This window comes from Poromitra crassiceps (assembly GCF_964638095.1).
Source record: "Poromitra crassiceps genome assembly, chromosome: 16".
Taxonomy (NCBI): domain Eukaryota; kingdom Metazoa; phylum Chordata; class Actinopteri; order Beryciformes; family Melamphaidae; genus Poromitra; species Poromitra crassiceps.
In genome coordinates, this window is record NC_139645.1 from 18,422,203 (window position 1) to 18,442,764 (window position 20,562).

Below are 20,562 nucleotides of genomic sequence, written 5' to 3' on the forward strand. Positions count from 1 at the left end.
GGAGACAGACAGACAGACAGACAGGAGGGTGGAGACAGACAGACAGACAGACAGACAGGAGGGTGGAGACAGACAGACAGACAGACAGGAGGGTGGAGACAGACAGACAGACAGGAGGGTAGAGACAGACAGACAGGAGGGTGGAGACAGACAGAGAGACAGACAGGAGGGTGGAGACAGACAGACAGACAGGAGGGTGGAGACAGACAGACAGACAGGAGGGTGGAGACAGACAGACAGGAGGGTGGAGACAGACAGACAGACAGACAGACAGGAGGGTGGAGACAGCAGGCCCAGAGGAATGAAGCAGCACTTGATTAAAAGTGGTCTGACAAATTAACACGCTGTTCACACTGTGAGCAACTTGGATGCTGGGTCGTTGTGGGCGGGGCCAGAGCCTCTGAGCGTATCTATATAGTTTTTACTGCTCTGCTGTTGCCTGTCAATTATATAATGTTGCATCAATTTAACAAGTTAACATCGCTAGTTAGCAAGTGCTAACTGTGTCATTAGGTAGCATTGATCAAAAACAAACAGAAAAGCTTCGTTTTTAGATGTTGTTTTTTACCTCCGTTATGTTTTTAGTGCCATTTGTCAGCGGGATTACGCAAGAACTACTCGCCCGATTTCCACAAAACTTCGTAGAAGGGTGTAGCATGGGCCAAGGAAGAACCAAGAACATTTGGGAGCAGATCCGATCGGACTCACGAACAAGCAATGACAGCACAAACGTTGGGCGAGGGTCTGTGCTCTACACGAGTGCCCTTCTAGTTCCTGTTGTCTTTCAAATAATGTGAAATATTTTGAACAATTTCAAATAATAGTAATCATAGAAAAGGGACTCTTTGAATGTCTGGAATCAACTTCTCCTCCGCTTCCCCGTTGTCAGGCAGAACTACTGTTTATGAAACAAAATCATATCAGTAGAGAAACAGTAAATCTGATTGTTTTTTGACGGACGATGACCCTGGAATGTCCAGCTGTGGCGACGGACTTGACGAGCGTCCGGACCGGCTGAGTTTCCCTGGACGAGATGGACGGCCCTCTGGTGGCTTGTTGATCGTGTTGCTCACAGTGTGAACGGATGGTTGGTTTTTTCATCGTACGAATGAACTGACATGTGCCCAAACAACTAGATTATATTAATCAAAATGGTTGAAGATGAAATTAAAAAACCACTAATATAAATTAATTCGTACACATTTCTGCACTGGCAATCACACAGCCTTACCGTATGCTCTGGTCTGGTTACGTGCTTTAGCTTTAGTGTTTAGCATTCAAAGCTTCAGCCAACATTGGGCACAGACAGGGAGGAAAGGTGCATTGGAGGAGTCATGGCAGCAGTGTCAGTAGGTGTTACTCCAGCGCAATGACAGTGACGTGCGAGAGACAGAGACAGGGTTCCCAGACCACCTTCAACATCAAATTCGAGGACCTTCTCGAGGACTTCCCAGGCCCAATTCCCTCAAATTCACGGACCCAACACGGCATAGTTTGAGAGACACGGATCAAGCTTATGAATTACTGTTACAACACTGAGAACTTTGAGAACGAGAACTAGCTAGCAGGCTTTACAGAAGCTCACAGACAACAATTAAAAAGAGCAAGGCTTGAATGTCAAGTCAAGTCAAGACAAGACAAGTCAAGACAAGACTTGACTTGAATGTGTAAACCTTTGTCACAGTGATGGCAGACTACATGCAGACAGCGGAACTGAATCTATTTACTAATGTTAAATTAAAAAAAATAATAATAATAACTTCAGTTCCTATTGTTGCACAAAATCTATAAATTCAAGCACTTCCAATGACCCATGCGTATTTGTCTATTTTCCAAAAACCTTCGAGGCCTTGATTTGTTTCTCTCTCAAAATTCACAAACGCTCAAGGATTTCAAGGACCTGTGGGAACCCTGGCGAGAGAGAGGGGTAGAATACCAGAGGTGTGACATGGAAAAGTCCAAGACGGGAAGGAAGGTGGTAAAGATCCCAGAGACTGGGAGGAGCGATGGAGGAACAGAGGGATGGAGAGCTCAGTACCGGACAGTCATGAATGGTCTGTACAGACCAGCGGCGGGAGGCAGAGATTGGGGGCTTCTGATTGGAGGAGAGTGGGGAGGGAGGAGTGGACCACAGCAGCAGGGGGAGAAGAGATTGGCCAACCACAAAACAACAACACAAGAGAAAAAGAGCCCATCAGGCAGGCAGACAGGGAGGGGAGGGGAGGGAGGGGAGGATGCACAGATACCATGGATGACGGGAGGACACCCCGGGGTTCGGCCAGGGCTGCATTCCAATAGTCCCGTCCTAACTCCTTTCCTTTCCCAACCTTTCCTTGACTTCGCCGGAAAACGTCATTCAACATGACGGGACGCAGATGTAAGTTACCATTGCTTATTAAAGGTCCCAATTTGTGCAGCTGTAACCTCTTAAAAACGTGTGTCTCTGGTCCATAAAACATGATTCTGGATTAATTTGTTGAAAATATAGCAACCCCGTTTGTTCTGACGGAGTTCTCACTTCCTCATCTCGTCGCTTCCCAAGAATGGTCCGTTTCTATAATATATTCAGAACTAACAGTTCCCATTGGCCGCTGAGGCCAATGGCCAATCAGATTAGCGTCCGTGGACCAGCACGCTGGGTTGTGTCCACAACTAACGTTAGCAACGAGCTATCGCTAACTTAACGCTTGCTACGCTAAAGAGGACATCTCAAAATGCCTAGACTTACCGAATGCACCTCCGCAGTTGCTGGATCACGTACAGTTGGCGTCGCTCCAGCTAGAAGTGTTAATTTTGTGGCTATAGACAAAATGGTGCAGGTAGCTTGTGTGAGAGAGACAGCGCGCAGTATGTTTAAGGACCCGCGTGACCGTCAGGGAGAACAGACTGTAAGGGGCGTGGCTTGAAGGAGACAGCAGGAGAGAGCTGTATAGGGACAAATCCAACTCTGGCAGTTCTGAGGTTGTGAGCACTCATTACAGGGAGGGATGACAGCAGTATATATGCATTTAGAAGTAAAAACTGCTTTTGCACGGAATGGGACCTTTAAGCTAACGTGCTAATGTGCTAATATGTTTTGAACCTTCAACAATATGTTGAATCCATAGACAGTTGTCGTGTTCCACCACCCTTATTTCCCCCACATTTTCTACCCAATTCCCCCCCCTGCTGCTCCGGTCGCTGCTCCACCCTCTGCCCGATCTGGGGAGAGCCGTAGACTAGCACCATGCTTCCTCCGACACATGCGCAGTTGCCAGCCACTTCTTTTCACCTGACATTGGGGAGCTTCCCCGGCCAGGACATAGCACGTGGGAGGATCACGCTATTCCCACCAGTTCCCTCCCGCCCCGAACAGGCGCCCCGACCGACCAGAGGAGGCGCTAGTGTGCAGCGACCAGGAGAAATACCCTCAGTCCCACCCACAGACACAGCCAATCATGCATGTATGGTTGCCCGACTGTATGGGTGCGACCCTGTGACCCTCGTGTTGGTAGGCAGGGAATCTACCGCTACACTAGTAGCGGAATCAGTGGAATCAGTATAGGCTAAGGCAGAGGTTTTCAAAGTGGGAGGCGGACCTCCCCAGGGGGGCTCCAAGCAGTTTCAGGGGAGGCCCAGTGAATGGAAGTGAAAAGACATTACATTAGTTATTATATTAGTTCTCAAAAGGAGATCACATAGAATAGCCTAAGTGTGTGTGCTTTGGTTAAAGATAGTAAAGAGATACCGTAGTTTTGGAGAATTTTACTGTTTTTCCTACCTTCCCAGAGGTAGAAACTAGGCCTGCACGATATGAGGAAAATCTATGATGTGCGATAACATTGTTCAATATATCGATGACGATACGACTTGCGATAAACAGATATTAAAGTATGCATATTAGCTATACAGTTCCTATGTCTTTCTGCTTTAATAATGCTAACATAGACCCCAAACATAGCCTGCTATGCCCACTGAATAAAGAAATTAAATACACACTGACTCTAGCTGAAACTACACAGAGCATTTTTGGGCTTTGGCAGAGGGGCGGAGCGCACTGTTGCAAGGGAAAGGTGTACGCTGGATTTACAACACAAGACAAAATGGTCAGATGCTGAGTGGGAATGCATGATGCATGTAAATAAAACTACTATATAACTTTTGTTATTCATTGCATTTCAGGCAGTCTTTGCGATGTGTTTGGATGTTCATATTGCGATGACGATGAAAATACGATTAATTGTGCAGCCCTAGTAGAAACTAATAAATGCTATCAGACAGACACTTTCCTACGTAGTTCCTATGTATCCTGGTGTAATACTTATAGTAAAGTCAGTGGGATTCTCTTAGTACTGCTGTTGTCTTTTCCTAAGTCCTTATGAAGTCTCCTTCACATCTTTCCATGATCTCATGACATTTTCCACCGAGGGCAAGGAAAGTGGTCAGGAAAAGACATAGGATGGATTTTTTTTGACAATTGGAATGCAGCCCACTGAGCCCAGATCTGTTTGACATGTCAGATATCGGCCAGTCAGTGTCTGATATGAGGCCGTTTCAATGCTGGAAACCCTACTAGAAATGTTTTCTTTGCACATTTTTATTATTATTATTAAAATTTGAATCATCATTTCTGTAAATTCATTCTACATTTGAAGGCAGCAATGCATCCCAGAGAACGGTAACCATAGCAATGTAAACAAATCCGGTCAGCCTCTAACCAGCAACCTCTGAATGAATTCAAAGTAAAAAAAATCGTCCAGGTTTCTAACCTCGGGGAGCTCAGTTTGTCTGCAGTAACGTATTTTTGCTGCAAGGTGGCGCCGTTACTTCATTAGAAATCAACACTATGGAGCGGACTTCTTGCAGACTGATATGATGGAAGTGAGTATTCAACAAAACCATGCAATTATAAGCATAATATTATATGAAACCACGGTATGATTTTCTGTCTTACCTCTTCAATAACCAACGTGATGTAGCGACTTTCCCCACCGTTAAAGAGTCTGTGTGTGAGTGTGTGTGCGGGTGTGTGTGTGTGCGTGTGTGTGCGCGTGTGTGTGTGTGCGTGTGTGTGTGCGTGTGCGAGAGAGAGTGTGTGTCTCACCCGTTCCTTGTAGTAGAAGGAGGAGATGGAGACGGTGTCCTTGTCGGAGCGAGTGGGGCTGCCGCTGTACAGCCTCAGCGTGCTCTGAGACTCTGTACGCATCTTCATAGGAGTCAGTACGCTGCTGTGATAGGCCGACAGGGCCGACAGGGACCTGGAGCACGCGCACGCACACACACACACACGCACACAAAATCAGAATTTGATTTTTGAAACTCATAGCAGCAGTGCAGGCCCAGTACACGTCTTGAGTCGGGTCAGCCTCTCAGGTGAGTTCTTTAGTACAGTGGTTCCCAACCACTGGGCCGCGGACTGGTACCGGGCCGCAACGCATTTGGTACCGGGCCGCGATCCCGGTACAAAAAAAAAAAAAAAAAAATTTAACATTTTTTTACAAACTACAAACATAAATAAACGTCAACTACCACACAGCCTATAATATTATAGCCTATGTTTTTTTTGTTTTGTTTTTTATTATCATTATTAAATTTGACAACCGGTCCGCGACTTTTTTTCCATCCATCTATCGGTCCTTGGCACAAAAAAGGTTGGGAACCCCTGCTTTAGTAAACCGTGTGGTCTCACCTGGGAGTGGGTTCGGTGGGGGGCACCGAGCGGTGCATGGTGATGGGCCGGGTGAAGTAGACCAGACAGCCGGTGCCACAGAAACGAGCTCCCGAGGTCCGAGGGAAGGGGATGTTGGCGTCCTGAGAGGGAAAATCAACAACGACCAGACTTGATGTAGAACCAGGGTTAATGGATTATTACAGAGAGAATAAGAGGTGTAGCTACGCTGCCAAAGCTATTCCTACACATGGTTCACGTTTACAGGGATAGATGCCATGTTGCCAGTGACAGCCTGAAAGACCCATTGGGAAGAATCGCCCTCTGATCCTCTTCCTGTCAGATCTCTTCAGTCTGTTCAGGACATATTTAGTGATGTCATTTACTGTTTTTGGTGACCCCATTTTCCCTCAACCTAATTCGTCTGCTTCCACTGCAGCTAGTGATTGACTACATTTCCCAGGGTGCCTTTCAACAACCCCCAGAGAGGGGGCGTGAACTTACTGCTTTCAATCAAAGGTGGGCATATAGGGCTACTCATCTACCTCGCTAGCCAGGCCCCTGGGATGTGCTTATGATTATGGCTACGCCCCTTCCTCAAAACCCCATCCTGTCTCTCTGCTGCAGTGCATGCTGGTCTCTCTCCTGCTCCTGTAGGTGGAGGAACTGCTCTCTCTCCTCTTCTATGATGGATTTCTCTCCTGTGTGATTGTTGAACGTCTCTCTTGGTGCAGAATGGCGGCTCTAGAAAGAAGCCCTCACTGTGATTCTGAGGGACTGACACCAAAACCTAACGTTTAACCAAAGATGTTTGACATCCTGAAACATTTTGTCAGATCAAACTCCACTAGAGCTGCTGGAAACATGGAGGTGATGTCACCTCGTCTACGCTTTGCCAGTTGGCCACGGGAAGAAGGGACATACACCAAACAACTAAATGGACAGAGGAATATACTGTAGGTTTTAGGGTGTAGTTTGGTGCTGTGACACAGAGGGGGCGCTGCACCTGGTACGAGCCGTAGGTGTTGGTGACTCTGGGGAAAGTGGGCAGGGCCGGGGGACCGGGGTTGGACAGGACGTAGGGACTGGTGGCCGGGCCGTCCTCCTGCGTCTGAAGGGAGGGAGCAGACCAGAGAGACAGAGGACAGAGAGAGAGACAGGAGAGAGGAGAGAGAGAGACAGGAGAGAGGGAGACAGACAGAGATAGAAGAGAGAGAGAGAGAGAGGCAGAGAGAGAGACAGGAGAGGAGAGCGAAAGGAGAGAGGGAGACAGACAGAGACAGAGGAGAGAGAGAGAGGCAGAGAATGAGAGAGGAGAGAGGGAGACAGACAGAGACAGAGGAGAGAGAGAGAGGCAGATAATGAGACAGGAGAGAGGAGAGAGAGAGACAGGAGAGATAGACAGACAGAGACAGAGGAGAGAGAGAGAGAGAGAGAGACAGGAGAGAGGAGAGAGAGAGAAAGGAGAGAGGGAGACAGAGACAGAGGAGAGAGATAGACAGACAGAGACAGAGGAGAGAGAGAGAGAGAGAGAGACAGGAGAGAGGAGAGAGAGAGAAAGGAGAGAGGGAGACAGAGACAGAGGAGAGAGATAGACAGACAGAGACAGAGGAGAGAGAGAGAGAGACAGGAGAGAGGAGAGAGAGAGAAAGGAGAGAGGGAGACAGAGACAGAGACAGAGAGAGAGAGAGAGAGAGAGAGAGAGAGAGAGAAGGGCAGACAGAGGAGATGACACTTTATCGATCCCTGTGGGGAAATGAGGTTGTTTCCATGACAACACGTTACACTGTAGAGCAGTTGAAGAAAAACTCTGCACATCTCTCAGGACAGGTGCGTCGGGCAAAGACAAAGTCCGTAATTAGTGAAGAAGGAGTCCCGCACACTGTTAACTTGCAATCAAATTTGTTTTAATGTGACGTTTCGGTCAGCGACCTTTTTCCAAACAAACACCCAAACATGTTTGTTTGAAAAAGGTCGGTGACCGAAACGTCACATTAACCCATTGATACCTGATGCAGCATTTGCGTGTATATCCCTCATTTGTGTGTGTATCCCTTTAAGACCGCAAAACGCGTTAATGCGGTTCGCGGTCTTAAAGGGATACACACACAAATGCTGCATCAGGTATCAATGGGGTAAAACAAATTTGATTGCAAGTTAACAGTGCGCGGGACTCCTTCTTCACTTAAACACTGTAGAGCAGGAAGTATGTAAAGTGTATTTCAAGGTATTTGAGTTTTTAGTGGGATGAGGTTTGAGGAACCAACTGAATCCCCGTCTGTGTTAAACTTGTGAAAAACAAAACAAAAGGAAATTAAAATGTCAATGTAAATATAACTATGAATACGGAAACTGAGGTGGTAGATACATGAATTTAGTGCAAATACACATGACGTGCGTGTATGCGTGACTCCTACCATGTCGGACTCCAGACAGGAAACCAGCTGTCGAACACACGGCTCCAAACAGTTCTGGTTCCTCTTCACCTTCTGGAGTGACGTGTCTGTCAGAATCTACCCACAGCAATGACACAGTCAGGACTCTTCATCATCATCATCATCGTCATCATCATCATCATCATCATCATCATCAATGTCTAAAAAGACAGTCATTGTGTTCATGGTTTGCAGTAAGTGCTAGCTCCATGCATGTCCAGCCTGTGTTTGAAATGAAGTTGTGAAGATGAAGATGTAAACTAAAATATTTACCCGCTGAGAAGTTTTTTTTTGGCTAAAATAAATAAAAATAAAAATATATAAATATAATATAAATAATAATAATATAAGAATATAACCTGCTCACTCACTTATACAGTGGATCAATAAGTGCAACAGGAGTCAAAGTAAAAGAAAGCATTGTGTAGCTCAGCTAGCAGTAAGCTAATTAGCTATTCAAGAACAGGCGGACCAAAGATTGTATGTAACAGATTCAAAAGTCACCACTCAGAGTGACGGTGACGTGATTTATCGTCCAAAGAATAATTTGACCAATTTGGATTTTTGGAGTTAAGCTGTCAATAACCGATAATATCGTTTTGATTTGATCATCTAATGCCAAAATGCCCCCAGGATTTGATGGAAAAGCCTCTCAGACAGCATTTATACCGGACACTAAAACCTGGTCTAATTAAATTCTTGTAGTGTTGAATGAAGATAATAGTTTGGTAGTTTCGGTCTATTGGTTCAAAGTAGATTCAGGAAAAAAGAGAGGATTTAATACAAACTGGTCAAAACACACTTGCAGAATTAATTCACAATGGTGCATAATTTAATGTCCATAATGTCCACAATAGTGTCCATAATGTCCCACCCCGCCCGGTGCTGCTGTCCGGTCAACTTTTCAGAAAGGTGCCGGGTGACATGACGACATGAACCGGTCTTTCCAGCCAACCAATCGCGATGACGGAGACGCTGGCCGTTTCCCATAGCAACAACAAATATGGAGGAAGTCAAAGTGGCGGTGGTGTATTTCCTGTGTAGTATTTTGTGTCACCTTCTGTATCTTGGTCCTCATGGCGGGCGGGATGGTGGTGGGGGAGACGAACTGGAAGGAGGGGGCAGCGTTGTTGGGGTAGTGGGCCGGGAACTTCACCACCAGCCGGACCTGATGGCTCCCAAAGTGGGCCGACACCACACAGCTCCGGTTCACCGCATCCATCTGGACGCACGCACGCACGCACGCACGCACGCACACACACACACACACACACACACACACACACACACACACACACACACACACACACACACACACACACACACACACACACACACACAGAATGCAGAATGCTGAATGAATGCACTCAATGACTGTTCACATGGACAGCAATAATCCGACTATTTACCTTATTGAGCAAAGTTAATAGTCAGACCCTTAAGCGAAATATTGTCTTAATTTAAATAATATTCTAAATAAGACAATATTTCAATTAAGGTGTTGACATGCTACAGAGCAGAGTCTCATAATGACTGAAGACACGCCCACATGACGTCCTACATTTCTGTCACGTTTCTACCGTGTTATGCCAGGATCAGACTACACGATATTTTTTGTCGTTCACGATGTCACCATGTCAGACGAGGCCATCATACTGCCATAAATTCGTGACATGTCTTGGTCGGGAGACTGGCCACACTACAAGTGTATTCTCGCTTAACACCGACAGAGCATCGTATGCCACCGTCATCACGTCGTCTGCTGTCGTCAGCGAGTTCACAGGTCGTCGGGGAGGCGGACCTGTGAACAAAATCTCCCAGCATGCATTGAGGCCACTACATTGACAAGAAATAGCAACCAAATCAGCCTAAATAGGCTAAAGTGGTAGATAGAAATAATGTTTATGTTAGCACAACATGCAATTATAGAACATTTCAATATTGGGCAAAATAAAACATTGAAATCCAAACACAACCCTATGTGAAACATGTATGTAATCCAGGTGCTATATATATCCCTTGCAGAATTAACGTTATTTGGATGAGTGACAGGCTCTACTGTGATGCACTGTGATGTCCGCTCCAGCCTCCAACTTACTTCATGTGCACGCCCACTATTTTCTTGCCAGCTGCTGCGAGACGAGAAGGAAGAGAAACGAACATGCAGCCGACTCTGCTGAGCTCATGTTATTTGTAGTGAGCAATGCCCATTGCCCAGGCGTTTAAACGCAAATTAAAACACCCTGGCCTTTTTATCTCTTTTATTCTTTTGAGCGGAGCGGAGCGGTGAGTGCGAGCGGGTGAAATCTGTATCGAGCGGGGAGCGGTCTCCCCAGGACCTGATACCTGTCTTCCGGGGTGTCACACTAGGCGAAACCATGTCCAAAAGACTGACATGCCAGTCTTTTCGTCAGGGCGTCGTGAGGCGTCCTAGACGTCCCGACTGGTCCCGACGCTGGTCTTTGATTATGTCACACTACAAGAGGTGAAGACGGCCGATCGTCGTCCCCGACGGTCATATTCGGGCCCGACGCTGAAAATATGTCGCGCACGACCAAATCGGTCTAATATCGGGCTGAATTCGTGTAGTCTGAACCAGGCATTAGGGACAAAATATTGGGACTTCTTTTTACCGCTGGCGGCCATCTTTTCTTCTGTAAACAAGTTGACTTGGCAACACGCGCATCGTCAAGCAGTTTGACTGCCGTACGTCCGATAGGACATCATTGTGCAATTAAGGTGTTTACATGTATATATCCAACTAAAATATATTCGCAAATATTGGCCATAACCTCATGGCCAATCAGTGACCATGATGTGTACCAAACGTTGTGCAATTCGACCAAAAGGGGGCACCGCAAATGCCCAAAATGGGCGTGGCCTAACCCAATTAACTGCTGTAACTCCACACCTGTTTGTCCAATGATCGTGAAACTTGGCAGGCATATAAAGGGATATATTTGGAGCATGTCATCAGAACCACTGACACATTTTTTGCGACGTCAGTACCGTTCAGAAAAGGCGTGAACCCAAAAGAATGTAGAATGCGCATGTGTCGGAGGAAGCACGGTGCTAGTCTATGGCTCTCCCCTGATCGGCAGAGGGTGGAGCAACGACCGGGGCAGCGGGGGGGGGATTGGCCAAGTACAATTGGGGAGAAAATGGGGCGAAACATTTTCAGAAAAAATAATGATAATAAAATAAAATAAAGGCTTTTCTTATATGCATTCTTATTCTTGTTATTAGGGCAGGGGTGTGTCTTGGTCTTACCTCTACGTTGACGTTCCTGATCTGCAGGTTGACCAGGGAGAACTCCTGCTGCAGGGTCTGGGGCAGGCCGGGCCCCGGGGCCTCGTGCCGCCCGCTGGAGCTCAGAGCCCCGTCTGAGTAACGACCAGGAGACACGTCACAACCTTTCTGATACATCTGACATGATACATGATGAGGCAACATGTGTCTTGAAGACTGGATTTGACTTAAAGGGACAGCTCACCCTAAAATTCAAAATACATATTTTTCCTCTCACCTGTAGTGCTATTTATCTATCTATATCGTTTTGGGATAGTTGCCTGAGTTTTGGAGATATCGGACACAGAGTTTCTGCCTTCTCTTGAATACAATGGAACTGGATGGCACTTGGCTTGTAGTGCTCGAAGCACACACAAAAAAATACATTTGAAAAACTCAACAGCATTGTCTCTTTCCAGAGATCCTGAGCCGGTTACTCAAGATAATGCACAGACTTTGTTGTGAGCAGTTTCATGTAGGAACTATTTTCTTTTGCAGTCTCATGTAGGAACTAGCTAGCAGCTAGCGGGTGTATTTCGGTCAAAAGAAAATAATTCCTCCATGAAACTGCTCATAACAAGGTCTATGGATTATCTTGAGTAACGGGGTCATGATTTCTGGAAAGAGACATTATTGCTGTTGAGTTTATCAAATGTATTTCTTTGACACTTTGAGCACCACAAGCCGAATGCCATCCAGTTCCATTGTATTGGAGAGAAGGCAGAAACTCTGCGGTCGATATCTCCAAAACTCAGGCAACTATCCCAAAACAATATACTGTGTAATTGGATAAATAGCACTACAGGTGAGAGGGAATATATGTATTTTGGATTTTAGGGTGAGCTGTTCCTTTAAACTAATGTGCCTTAAACTAATGTGGATCAATTTCTCTCTCTCCACAAGGGAAGAGATAAGTAGACCGGTCCACTACGGCTGCACAGCTCCAGACATCCTGAATAACGACCCACATATTCATTATCAACACATTGGGAAAACATACATTATCACAGGAGACATTATATACTACTAGAGCAAAGGGCAAAAACAGCACGGAATTGAACATGTCTATTCATTCACTACTGTTGAGACGGACAAGTTGTACTTTTAGAGACACAAACAGCTGTTCACAGGTCAGCCACTGTTGACCAAGAGTTGAGGACCTCCGACATGGCCGCCAGAAGGTGCATTACATGTCTCACTAGCAGGTAACATGAGGCCGGGTGAGGGAGCTGCTCTCACCCTGCGGCCCGTCGGCGGACAGGCCGGTGGCGTGCGGAGGGTCGGGCTCGTGGGGGGACAGGGTCTTCTCTGACTCCATGGTTAGAGACATTCCCTCCATCCGATCCTCCACCATGTCGTTGGTACACAGCTACACAACAACACACACATCAACATGAAGACACGCATCCCGAGGAAGGAACACACATTATTCATGTCCAAGTTAGTTTCTGCTCTGAAGACTGATGTGGACGGACCTTCTGCAGCTGTGGATCGACTCTCCATATCCTCAGAGTCTGGTCCCTGGACCACGTCACCAGCTGGTAGTCCTTAGAGCCTGCAGACAGAAAGCAGTCCGCGGGTCAGTGTGATTTCCGCAAAGAATGTGGACGGACCTGGACGGACGGGACACTTCCTCCTCCTCCTTCACCTTCTTTCTGCGGACGCCACTGGAACTCCAGCACCACGTCGTCGTGCCCCACAAAGGCGTGCACGGGGCTGTGGAGGTCCAACGTGCTCCACAGCAGCAGGCTGTTCTCTCGGCGCAGCTGGGGGACCATCACCGTCACCAGGCCGCTGGAGAAGGGCTGGGGGAGGTCACAGAGGCATGGTTAGCAACACACACCCAACGCTAGTCTCGTCTGTGGTCTTCTGTAGGTCTTCTGTAGACTACTTACTGTGAATATGACTGTGATATCACATTTGCTCATTGTGTAGATTGCAATTGATCAATTTTATGTTTTAGCTTCAACTGAATAACTATGTAGTAATAACAACAACAACAACAATAATAATAATAAGGAATTGATTGATTGATTGAGGAACCCATGCTACCATCCTTTGTCTGACGGAGCAATGAGGCTGTCTTAGACATACTGAGATTTTATTGTTATTCTCATACATAGACTATGTTTATATAAATAGTAGATATTTCTCATTAAGTAATACATTTTTAAGTAAGCAATCTTGGTCAACAGACTTGGACACAGATGTTGATCAGCACAGTGTGTGCGCACTGCGCAGTGTGTGAGGTCAGAGGTCAGAGCGGACTCACGGTGTATCTGGCCTTCCACACTGGAACCTGGCAGGAGAGGATGTTCAGGTACTTCCTGGGCTGCCTGTAATCCCAAAACTACACAGACAGGTCAGTGAATGTTAAACTACACAGACAGGTGGAGGTCAGTGAATGTTAAACTGTTACACTTTCCCCCTGGCCTGGCTGGGACCCCTGTGGCCAGGCGGGAACGGCGGGGTGACTGCAGTGAGGCCAGCTGGTCTTAGGCGGCGTTCACACCCAAAGCGCTTTTTTCAGTCAGAACGCTATGAAAATCATGTTGAGAGCGCTTCCATTGTGCACAAAACACAGCGCACGGAGTGGTTTTTTTTGCGCTCCGTTTGTTTTCCCCTGCAGTCGCGTGCGGTACAGATCAGAACACAACGACCACATGGACGGTAGCCAGCTGGTTCTGTCTGTTTGATGTTGTTCACTGTCAACATGAAAGCCAGATTATTGCTAATTCTGGCAGCAGCAGAGGTTGAAAATCCCTCGGGAGGAGAAAAGGTAGGAACAGTGAAAAAGACGATCAGGGCGCTTTTCCTCTAATGTTCAACTTTTTTCTGCTTAAAAACACCCACAGCGCTCCTCCACAAACAACAGACGCCACCAGCGCTGAAACGCCAGGTGCGTTCATTAAAAGAGGAGCACGTCTAGCGCGTCCTTACATAGAGAATGAATTGCAGAAAGACGCTGGCAGCTCCAAAAACGCTTTTGGTCTGAATGGCCCCTTACTCATGGGGTGAGCGCAGTGAGACCAGCTGATCTTACCCGCGGGGTGAGCGCAGTGAGACCAGCTGATCTTACCCGCGGGATGAGTGCAGTGAGACCAGCTGGTCTTACTCATGGGGTGAGTGCAGTGAGACCAGCTGATCTTACCCGCGGGATGAGTGCAGTGAGACCAGCTGGTCTTACTCATGGGGTGAGTGCAGTGAGACCAGCTGATCTTACTCATGGGGTGAGCGCAGTGAGACCAGCTGATCTTACTCATGGGGTGAGTGCAGTGAGACCAGCTGATCTTACCCGCGGGATGAGTGCAGTGAGACCAGCTGGTCTTACTCATGGGGTGAGTGCAGTGAGACCAGCTGATCTTACCCGCGGGATGAGCGCAGTGAGGCGAGGCCAGCTGCTCTTACCCGGACAGAGTTGTCCTGGCTGGACGTGGCCAGGATGAACTCGTTGTCTGGATGCCAGTCCAGACCGTGGATCTTAGACAGGTGAGCCGCCACGTATTCCACCGCCGTGTTCGGCTTCTAGTATCACCAAACAGGGAAAACCAATCAGGAGAATGCAAAGTGCAGCAAATACAAGTTCATACAGTAGGTGTAAAATTGGTGTTTTATAATATATTTGGAATTATTATTTCTTTTGCCTCAAATAAGAGTACAAACTGCCATGAAATGATGAATAAACTCTTTCTTTATTACCACGACAAAGTGGACAATAAAGTCACAAGGAAACATTTCGATAGTATCCTGGATCTTTCCAGTTGAAACGGACAGGTTGATGTTGGGGGGGGAGGGGGTACAAGACGTGGGTCAGTGGGTTGGACCGGGACAAATATGGAAGGTGACTTTGGTCATAAGCTCATCATGAGCTTGACAAATTCCAGATTCCACCATGTTCGCACTCTGTTACTTTGAACGCGTCATGTTGTTGAGTTTTATATCCCTACTGGTAATACACATGAAGTAACCCACTGTAGTTTTCTAGTAAGTAAGTAAAAGTAATGGGATTTTGACTAAAGAAAAATATATAATTTATTTTATTTTTGTAAACTTTTTTGTCATTTATTGTTAAACACTTGTAGGCTATGATATGGACTATTAACTATCAATAAAAAAAAAATCCTTTAATTGTGACTTTAAAAGGCAGTGTGCGTGCTCAGACACTGGAGGCGCTCTTCCACTCACTCGTTTATCCCAGATGCGGACGTCACCATCGTGACTGGAGGCGAGGAGATACTGGTTCCTTCTGTTCCACTTGACCTGAGACGCTCCGGCTGCAGGACAACAGAGAGACACGTAGAGAGAGGCTGAGACAAAGACCAATATGAATCCAACAGAGACGCCAACTGGAAGAATTAGGGCTAAACAATTAATCGAAATGTTATCAAAATCGCGATATGTGTGTATATAATAATATCGCAGGAGGCGCAATATTTGTGAAGAGATGTCCTGGCCTACACATCATATTCTACAGACTTAAGAAAAACATCTCCCCACAAAAATCACAGCATAATCATTTTCATACATTTTTCAATGAGAATTAGAATGTGTAAAAAACAAACCCCTATAATATCACAAATCATATCACAAATGCAATATCAGTCAAAAATAATCGCATTTAGATCCCCCCCCCTAAATTGTTCAGCCTTAACTTGAATCTTCCAAACTGCCTAGACTCACCGACAGCAGAGAGAGCCACCGTGGGTTTCCGCGTGTCTCTGTGAAAACAACCAGATTAAAAAGATTAAAAAGCCTATTGCTACAAAACAAACAGTGCTGACTCCATCATGTCACCTGCCGTCTCCTCAGGCCATGTTGTCACACTGAGCGCTCACCTGGTGTCCCAGATGTAGATGTAGGTGTCCACCGAGCTGGTGACCAGGTACTCCGGCTCGAACCAGGACCAGTCCAGGTCGCTGGAGGCAACAGAGGTTGTGTTGTTGTTGAGGGTGAAATTGACAAGTACCGATAATAAGCAACATTCCTTCCGACAATCTATTCTCACTTAATTTGTAACCTTTGAGCCATATCAGAAGAATCAGAATCAGAATAAAGGTGCGTTCACACCGACCTATTAAAGTTTTTCGCTGGCATCGAGTTTACATACAAAGTCAATGCAAACGGGCAATTGAGCATATATTCGCCCGGGAGAAAAATCGCTGGGCGTCCGAGCGACAGAGACAGAGCGATAGGGAGAAAATTTGCTTGTCGCCCGAGATGAAATATCCCAACTCGAGCGACATTTCGCTGGCATCAGTCACTCGCTGTTCAACGCTGATTGGCTGCCGTGTGAGAGTGAGTCAAGGATCACACTGGCTTGGAACAAACCGCTGGTTTATTGTGTGGCAACAAACCGCATTGACAGCTGATTGACAGGCTGACAGCTGACATGAAGTGAAGTCTGTACTACCGGTATAGAGCTCGCATTAGGAGCACGCTGATAGGCTTAGCTTGTAAACAACTACGGTGGCTCGTAGTGGACAAACATCATGACATTGCGTAACGTTATAGCCGCCAGATGTCCGTCAATTCGTGTGCCTGTTGACGAGCGATTTAAACACAGCGACAGAGCGATTCCAAAGGGTTGAATCGAGCGACGGAGAGAAAAATAAATATCTCGGTGTGAACACAGCTTTACATTATTGATCCCAGAGGGAAAATTGAGTCCTGCTACAGTTACTCACACTCAGGTAGGGAAAGAATATAAACATCAAACATTATAGGAGGCATAGGGATATACCATAAATCAATAAAAATAGAAGTTACGTAGCCTATATACAATAAAGTGTCACAAATATGTCACCAATATTTTAGTGCTTAAAACACGAAACAATCGTGTGTGTGTTTCTCAGTGAAATATGAGCCAGGAATGTGCAAATCTCATACTATAAACACTGACAAAATAATAACTTCTCCTACAACTAAATTATAATTATCATTGTTAGTCTTAGGACCCGATCCACATGCAGCACCCTAACACCCTAACGCGAGGTGCACTGTGGGCAGTAGATACAGAACGTTTATCAAGTGGACGGTTGCGCTACGGGACGGGTGCACGTGACGTTACCAAGTGACCAAAAACAACAACTCAGCTTTAACATGCGGGGCGCTTTGCGACGTTCCAAAAAGTTGATCTTCTTATTTCAGTGCGTCTTGGTCACGGTTGAAAAAAAGAGGAGTGTGCACGTCGCGACCACATTGACCTCACATGTGCGCGCGTCTGCCACGTGCCCCCATTGACATGAATGGATTCGAGCGCACACAAGAAGCCGCATGTGTCTTGTCTTGTTCATAGAACCTTATACTTTGTGACCACTAGATTTATTATATTCTATCTGTATTGACTGTGAATCATGAATATTCATCAATTTGAAACTCTGTGTAAGCATCCAGACTAGTACCAGGGCCCAGGGGATGAGCGCGCCACAACTACGTGCAGAATTGCCAAAAATGATCATAAATGTGGGAAAATGGAAAAATCAGATTTGTCAGTCCCTGCCTATGCCAACGCTCAACACCCATGTGCAGTTTCAGATTGATTGGCTAACCCATCCTGTCTCGTCCATGCGGAGGTCAGGAGCGGTGGGCAGATGCAGCTGCAATTTTCTCTCAGCTGCCGCTGGTCAGGCGACCATCTTCTTTGCATGTTTTTAGTGGGGGTCCATATTGATGTTATATGGAGGAAACCCCAGGTGAGCATGGGGAGAACATGCACACTCCACACAGAAACCCTTTTCACAAGATAAGTTACCTGATGACTCGTGTATGTCCCTGCAGGGAGGTGTGGACCTCTCCACAGCCATCTCTCCATACGTACAGGTCAACTCGCTGGTTGCTCTGCAAACACAAACAGATCGGCAATGTTCATCAGGCAGAGGCATCTGTCACCTTTCAGACTGAGAACCAAGCCTGAGGAACATCTAACTTCATGATGCAGCTAATCTAATGTTCCTTCAAAATAAGCTCAAATTATTTTTAAACATCAGAATGATTCTTGAACACAAGTGAGACTCACAGAAGCAGCGAAGACGTGGGACTCGGATCTGTGTGGATTCCACTGGACGGTTCCCACGTCCCATTTGCTCTGCCGTCCGATTTTGCGCGGAGCCTCAGAGGGAGCCTCCAGATTCACCATGTAGAGAAACCGCCGTCTGAAACAAGAGGAACACAAAGGGTAAAAAAAATCATGATTTGATTTTGATTAATGGGGTCATGATTCGATTCAAAATCTATGATCGATTCAGTGGCTACATAGGAGGATTTCAGGATGAACTCCAGTCCATCGTATTAAGAAAGGCAGTGTAGCAAATTATGTTATGAAAGTAGAATAAAGTGTATAAGATTATGTCCTTTTTATATTTGAAAAAGTTTTATCGACTGATTGTAATAATGTAATCACTGTACACAAAAAAGCAAACCTAAGACAAAAGGTAACATTTATTCATGCTAAACTTGCACCAATAAAAACCTCTTAGTATTCATCAATTTAATAGCTTAAAGAAAACCAAATATCTAGGACTTTTCACAATTTGCAATATGGTTTTAATAGGATAAAAACTTGGCAAGAGCATCATAAGTTTGATTTCTAGAATCAGTTTAAACTTAAATAAATTCAATCATCCCATACAAATTCAGAAAACAAAATTTAAATTCAGTCGTCTGCTGGAACAAATCTCATCACTTTCAATCAAAGTCATTTATACAAACACAATCATCATAATCCTCATCATCATCATCATCATCATCAGGTCGTCCTCAGATGAGCCCTCCGGGGGCGTTTCTAGTCATCTCAATCCTCCAGACTTGAGAAACCTTTTCAAGTCATCAAAGCACAAGTCAGAGTGGCGTCCCAAGTCAGCAGAACCCAAGTCAAGTCAAGTATCAAGCAAATTAAAACTGTGACTTGAGAGTGTGATTGTGCTCCATAAGTTGAGCTGAGTTAAAAGAATCAGTCTGGGGCGGCTGTAGCTCAGGAGGTAGAGCGGGTTGTCCACTAATCGCTTTGGATAAAAGAGGTCGGTGGTTCGATTCCCGCCCCCTCCACTCTGCATGACGAAGTGTCCCTGATTGCTCCTGATGGTGTGGCAGCACCCTGCGTGGTAGCCTGCCGCCATCTGTGTGTGAATGTACCTACTGAATATAAAGTGCTTTGGATAAAAGCGCTATATAAATGCAGGCCATTTACCATTTTACCATCTTTTCAACCACTAAAATGCAATCCAATGTGATGCGATGTGAAGGCAGCATCTCAGAGTGTTGAGGCTGAACTCACCCAGACAGCACAGCATGGGACCCCAGGCAGTCCACTGACATGGCGGTGGCCTGGGAAGAGACAAGGTCAAAACATCAAGATCTAGCTGGTTGAAATCAATATCATGACCATCATAATGATTTATTCCGATATGGATATGGCTCACATAATGCAAACCCAAAAGCATTTCTACAGCAAATTGGAAGAAACTACCAGATGGTATTAGATTAGCTCTCTCTCAAACGGTTTTTAAAAGCAGGTTAAAGCTGGAGCAATTTTAGAATGTGTATTATGTACTATGCCTGTCATCTCTTTATTGTATGTTGTTGTAATTTAAACCTTTGTTTTTAATTATGATTTTATTTACGTGATAGAGATATAAAGTGGAAGACCTCGAGCCTCACTCTCACTGAGCAGGTGCTTGCAGGAACCGACAGTTGGACAGTGTGTGCGTGTGTGTGTGTGTGTGTGTGTGTGTGTGTGTGTGTGTGTGTGTGTGTGTGTGTGTGTGTGTGTGTGTGTGTGTGTGTGTGTCAAAGGCTGCAGTTGAAAAAGTGAGAGTTATCCACGATATTAAGCAGAATATACGGGTTGAATGGGACATCGTTATGTCAGCGCGTGCAACCGCAATGTGTGAGACGTCCAGAATATTTAATTTGAAACTGGCGACACGAAAAGTAATGCGACTTCAACTTTGAGGGTGGTTAGAGGTGTGTGTTTAGCTACTATTTACAGTTACAGGTAATCTCCTGACCCATACTGATAAACACTAACACTGTAGTTCACATGTTCGCCTTATGTTTAATATGTGATATGATCTGAGGTACCTGGGCATCTCGAAACTCCACCACCACCGTCTCACTGCTCCAGCGAGCCGCCATCTTCCTCCCACAAGCGTCAACAAAGAGTCACGTGACCTAACGGGACGCAATGCTGCGTTC

General features: G+C 45.9%; 1 protein-coding gene across 3 annotated transcripts in view; it reads right to left on the reverse strand.

Annotated features, from left to right (window-relative positions):
- Nucleotides 1-20,504, reverse strand: part of wdr59 (WD repeat domain 59) — a gene marked incomplete at its 3' end in the record, with an annotated part of 35,270 nt that extends 14,766 nt beyond the window's left edge. For 2 of the 3 annotated variants that reach the window (XM_083652606.1, XM_083652605.1), the window contains exons 1-18: nucleotides 20,449-20,504; nucleotides 19,643-19,692; nucleotides 18,386-18,521; nucleotides 18,122-18,207; nucleotides 16,206-16,286; nucleotides 16,051-16,088; nucleotides 15,556-15,644; nucleotides 14,779-14,895; nucleotides 13,643-13,720; nucleotides 13,019-13,175; nucleotides 12,846-12,925; nucleotides 12,610-12,739; nucleotides 11,353-11,465; nucleotides 9,140-9,304; nucleotides 8,065-8,160; nucleotides 6,654-6,758; nucleotides 5,669-5,790; nucleotides 5,084-5,237 (exon numbers count right to left, since the gene is read on the reverse strand). In XM_083652606.1, the coding sequence (XP_083508732.1) occupies nucleotides 5,084-5,237; nucleotides 5,669-5,790; nucleotides 6,654-6,758; nucleotides 8,065-8,160; nucleotides 9,140-9,304; nucleotides 11,353-11,465; nucleotides 12,610-12,739; nucleotides 12,846-12,925; nucleotides 13,019-13,175; nucleotides 13,643-13,720; nucleotides 14,779-14,895; nucleotides 15,556-15,644; nucleotides 16,051-16,088; nucleotides 16,206-16,286; nucleotides 18,122-18,207; nucleotides 18,386-18,521; nucleotides 19,643-19,692; nucleotides 20,449-20,502 (1,851 nt within the window). In that variant the 5' untranslated portion in view covers nucleotides 20,503-20,504. Of the gene's footprint in view, nucleotides 1-5,083; nucleotides 5,238-5,664; nucleotides 5,791-6,653; nucleotides 6,759-8,064; nucleotides 8,161-9,139; nucleotides 9,305-11,352; nucleotides 11,466-12,609; nucleotides 12,740-12,845; nucleotides 12,926-13,018; nucleotides 13,176-13,642; nucleotides 13,721-14,778; nucleotides 14,896-15,555; nucleotides 15,645-16,050; nucleotides 16,089-16,205; nucleotides 16,287-18,121; nucleotides 18,208-18,385; nucleotides 18,522-19,642; nucleotides 19,693-20,448 lie in introns of those variants that run through there. The other variant, XM_083652607.1, reaches the window with a different exon arrangement.
- Nucleotides 20,505-20,562: the final 58 nt, after the last annotated feature.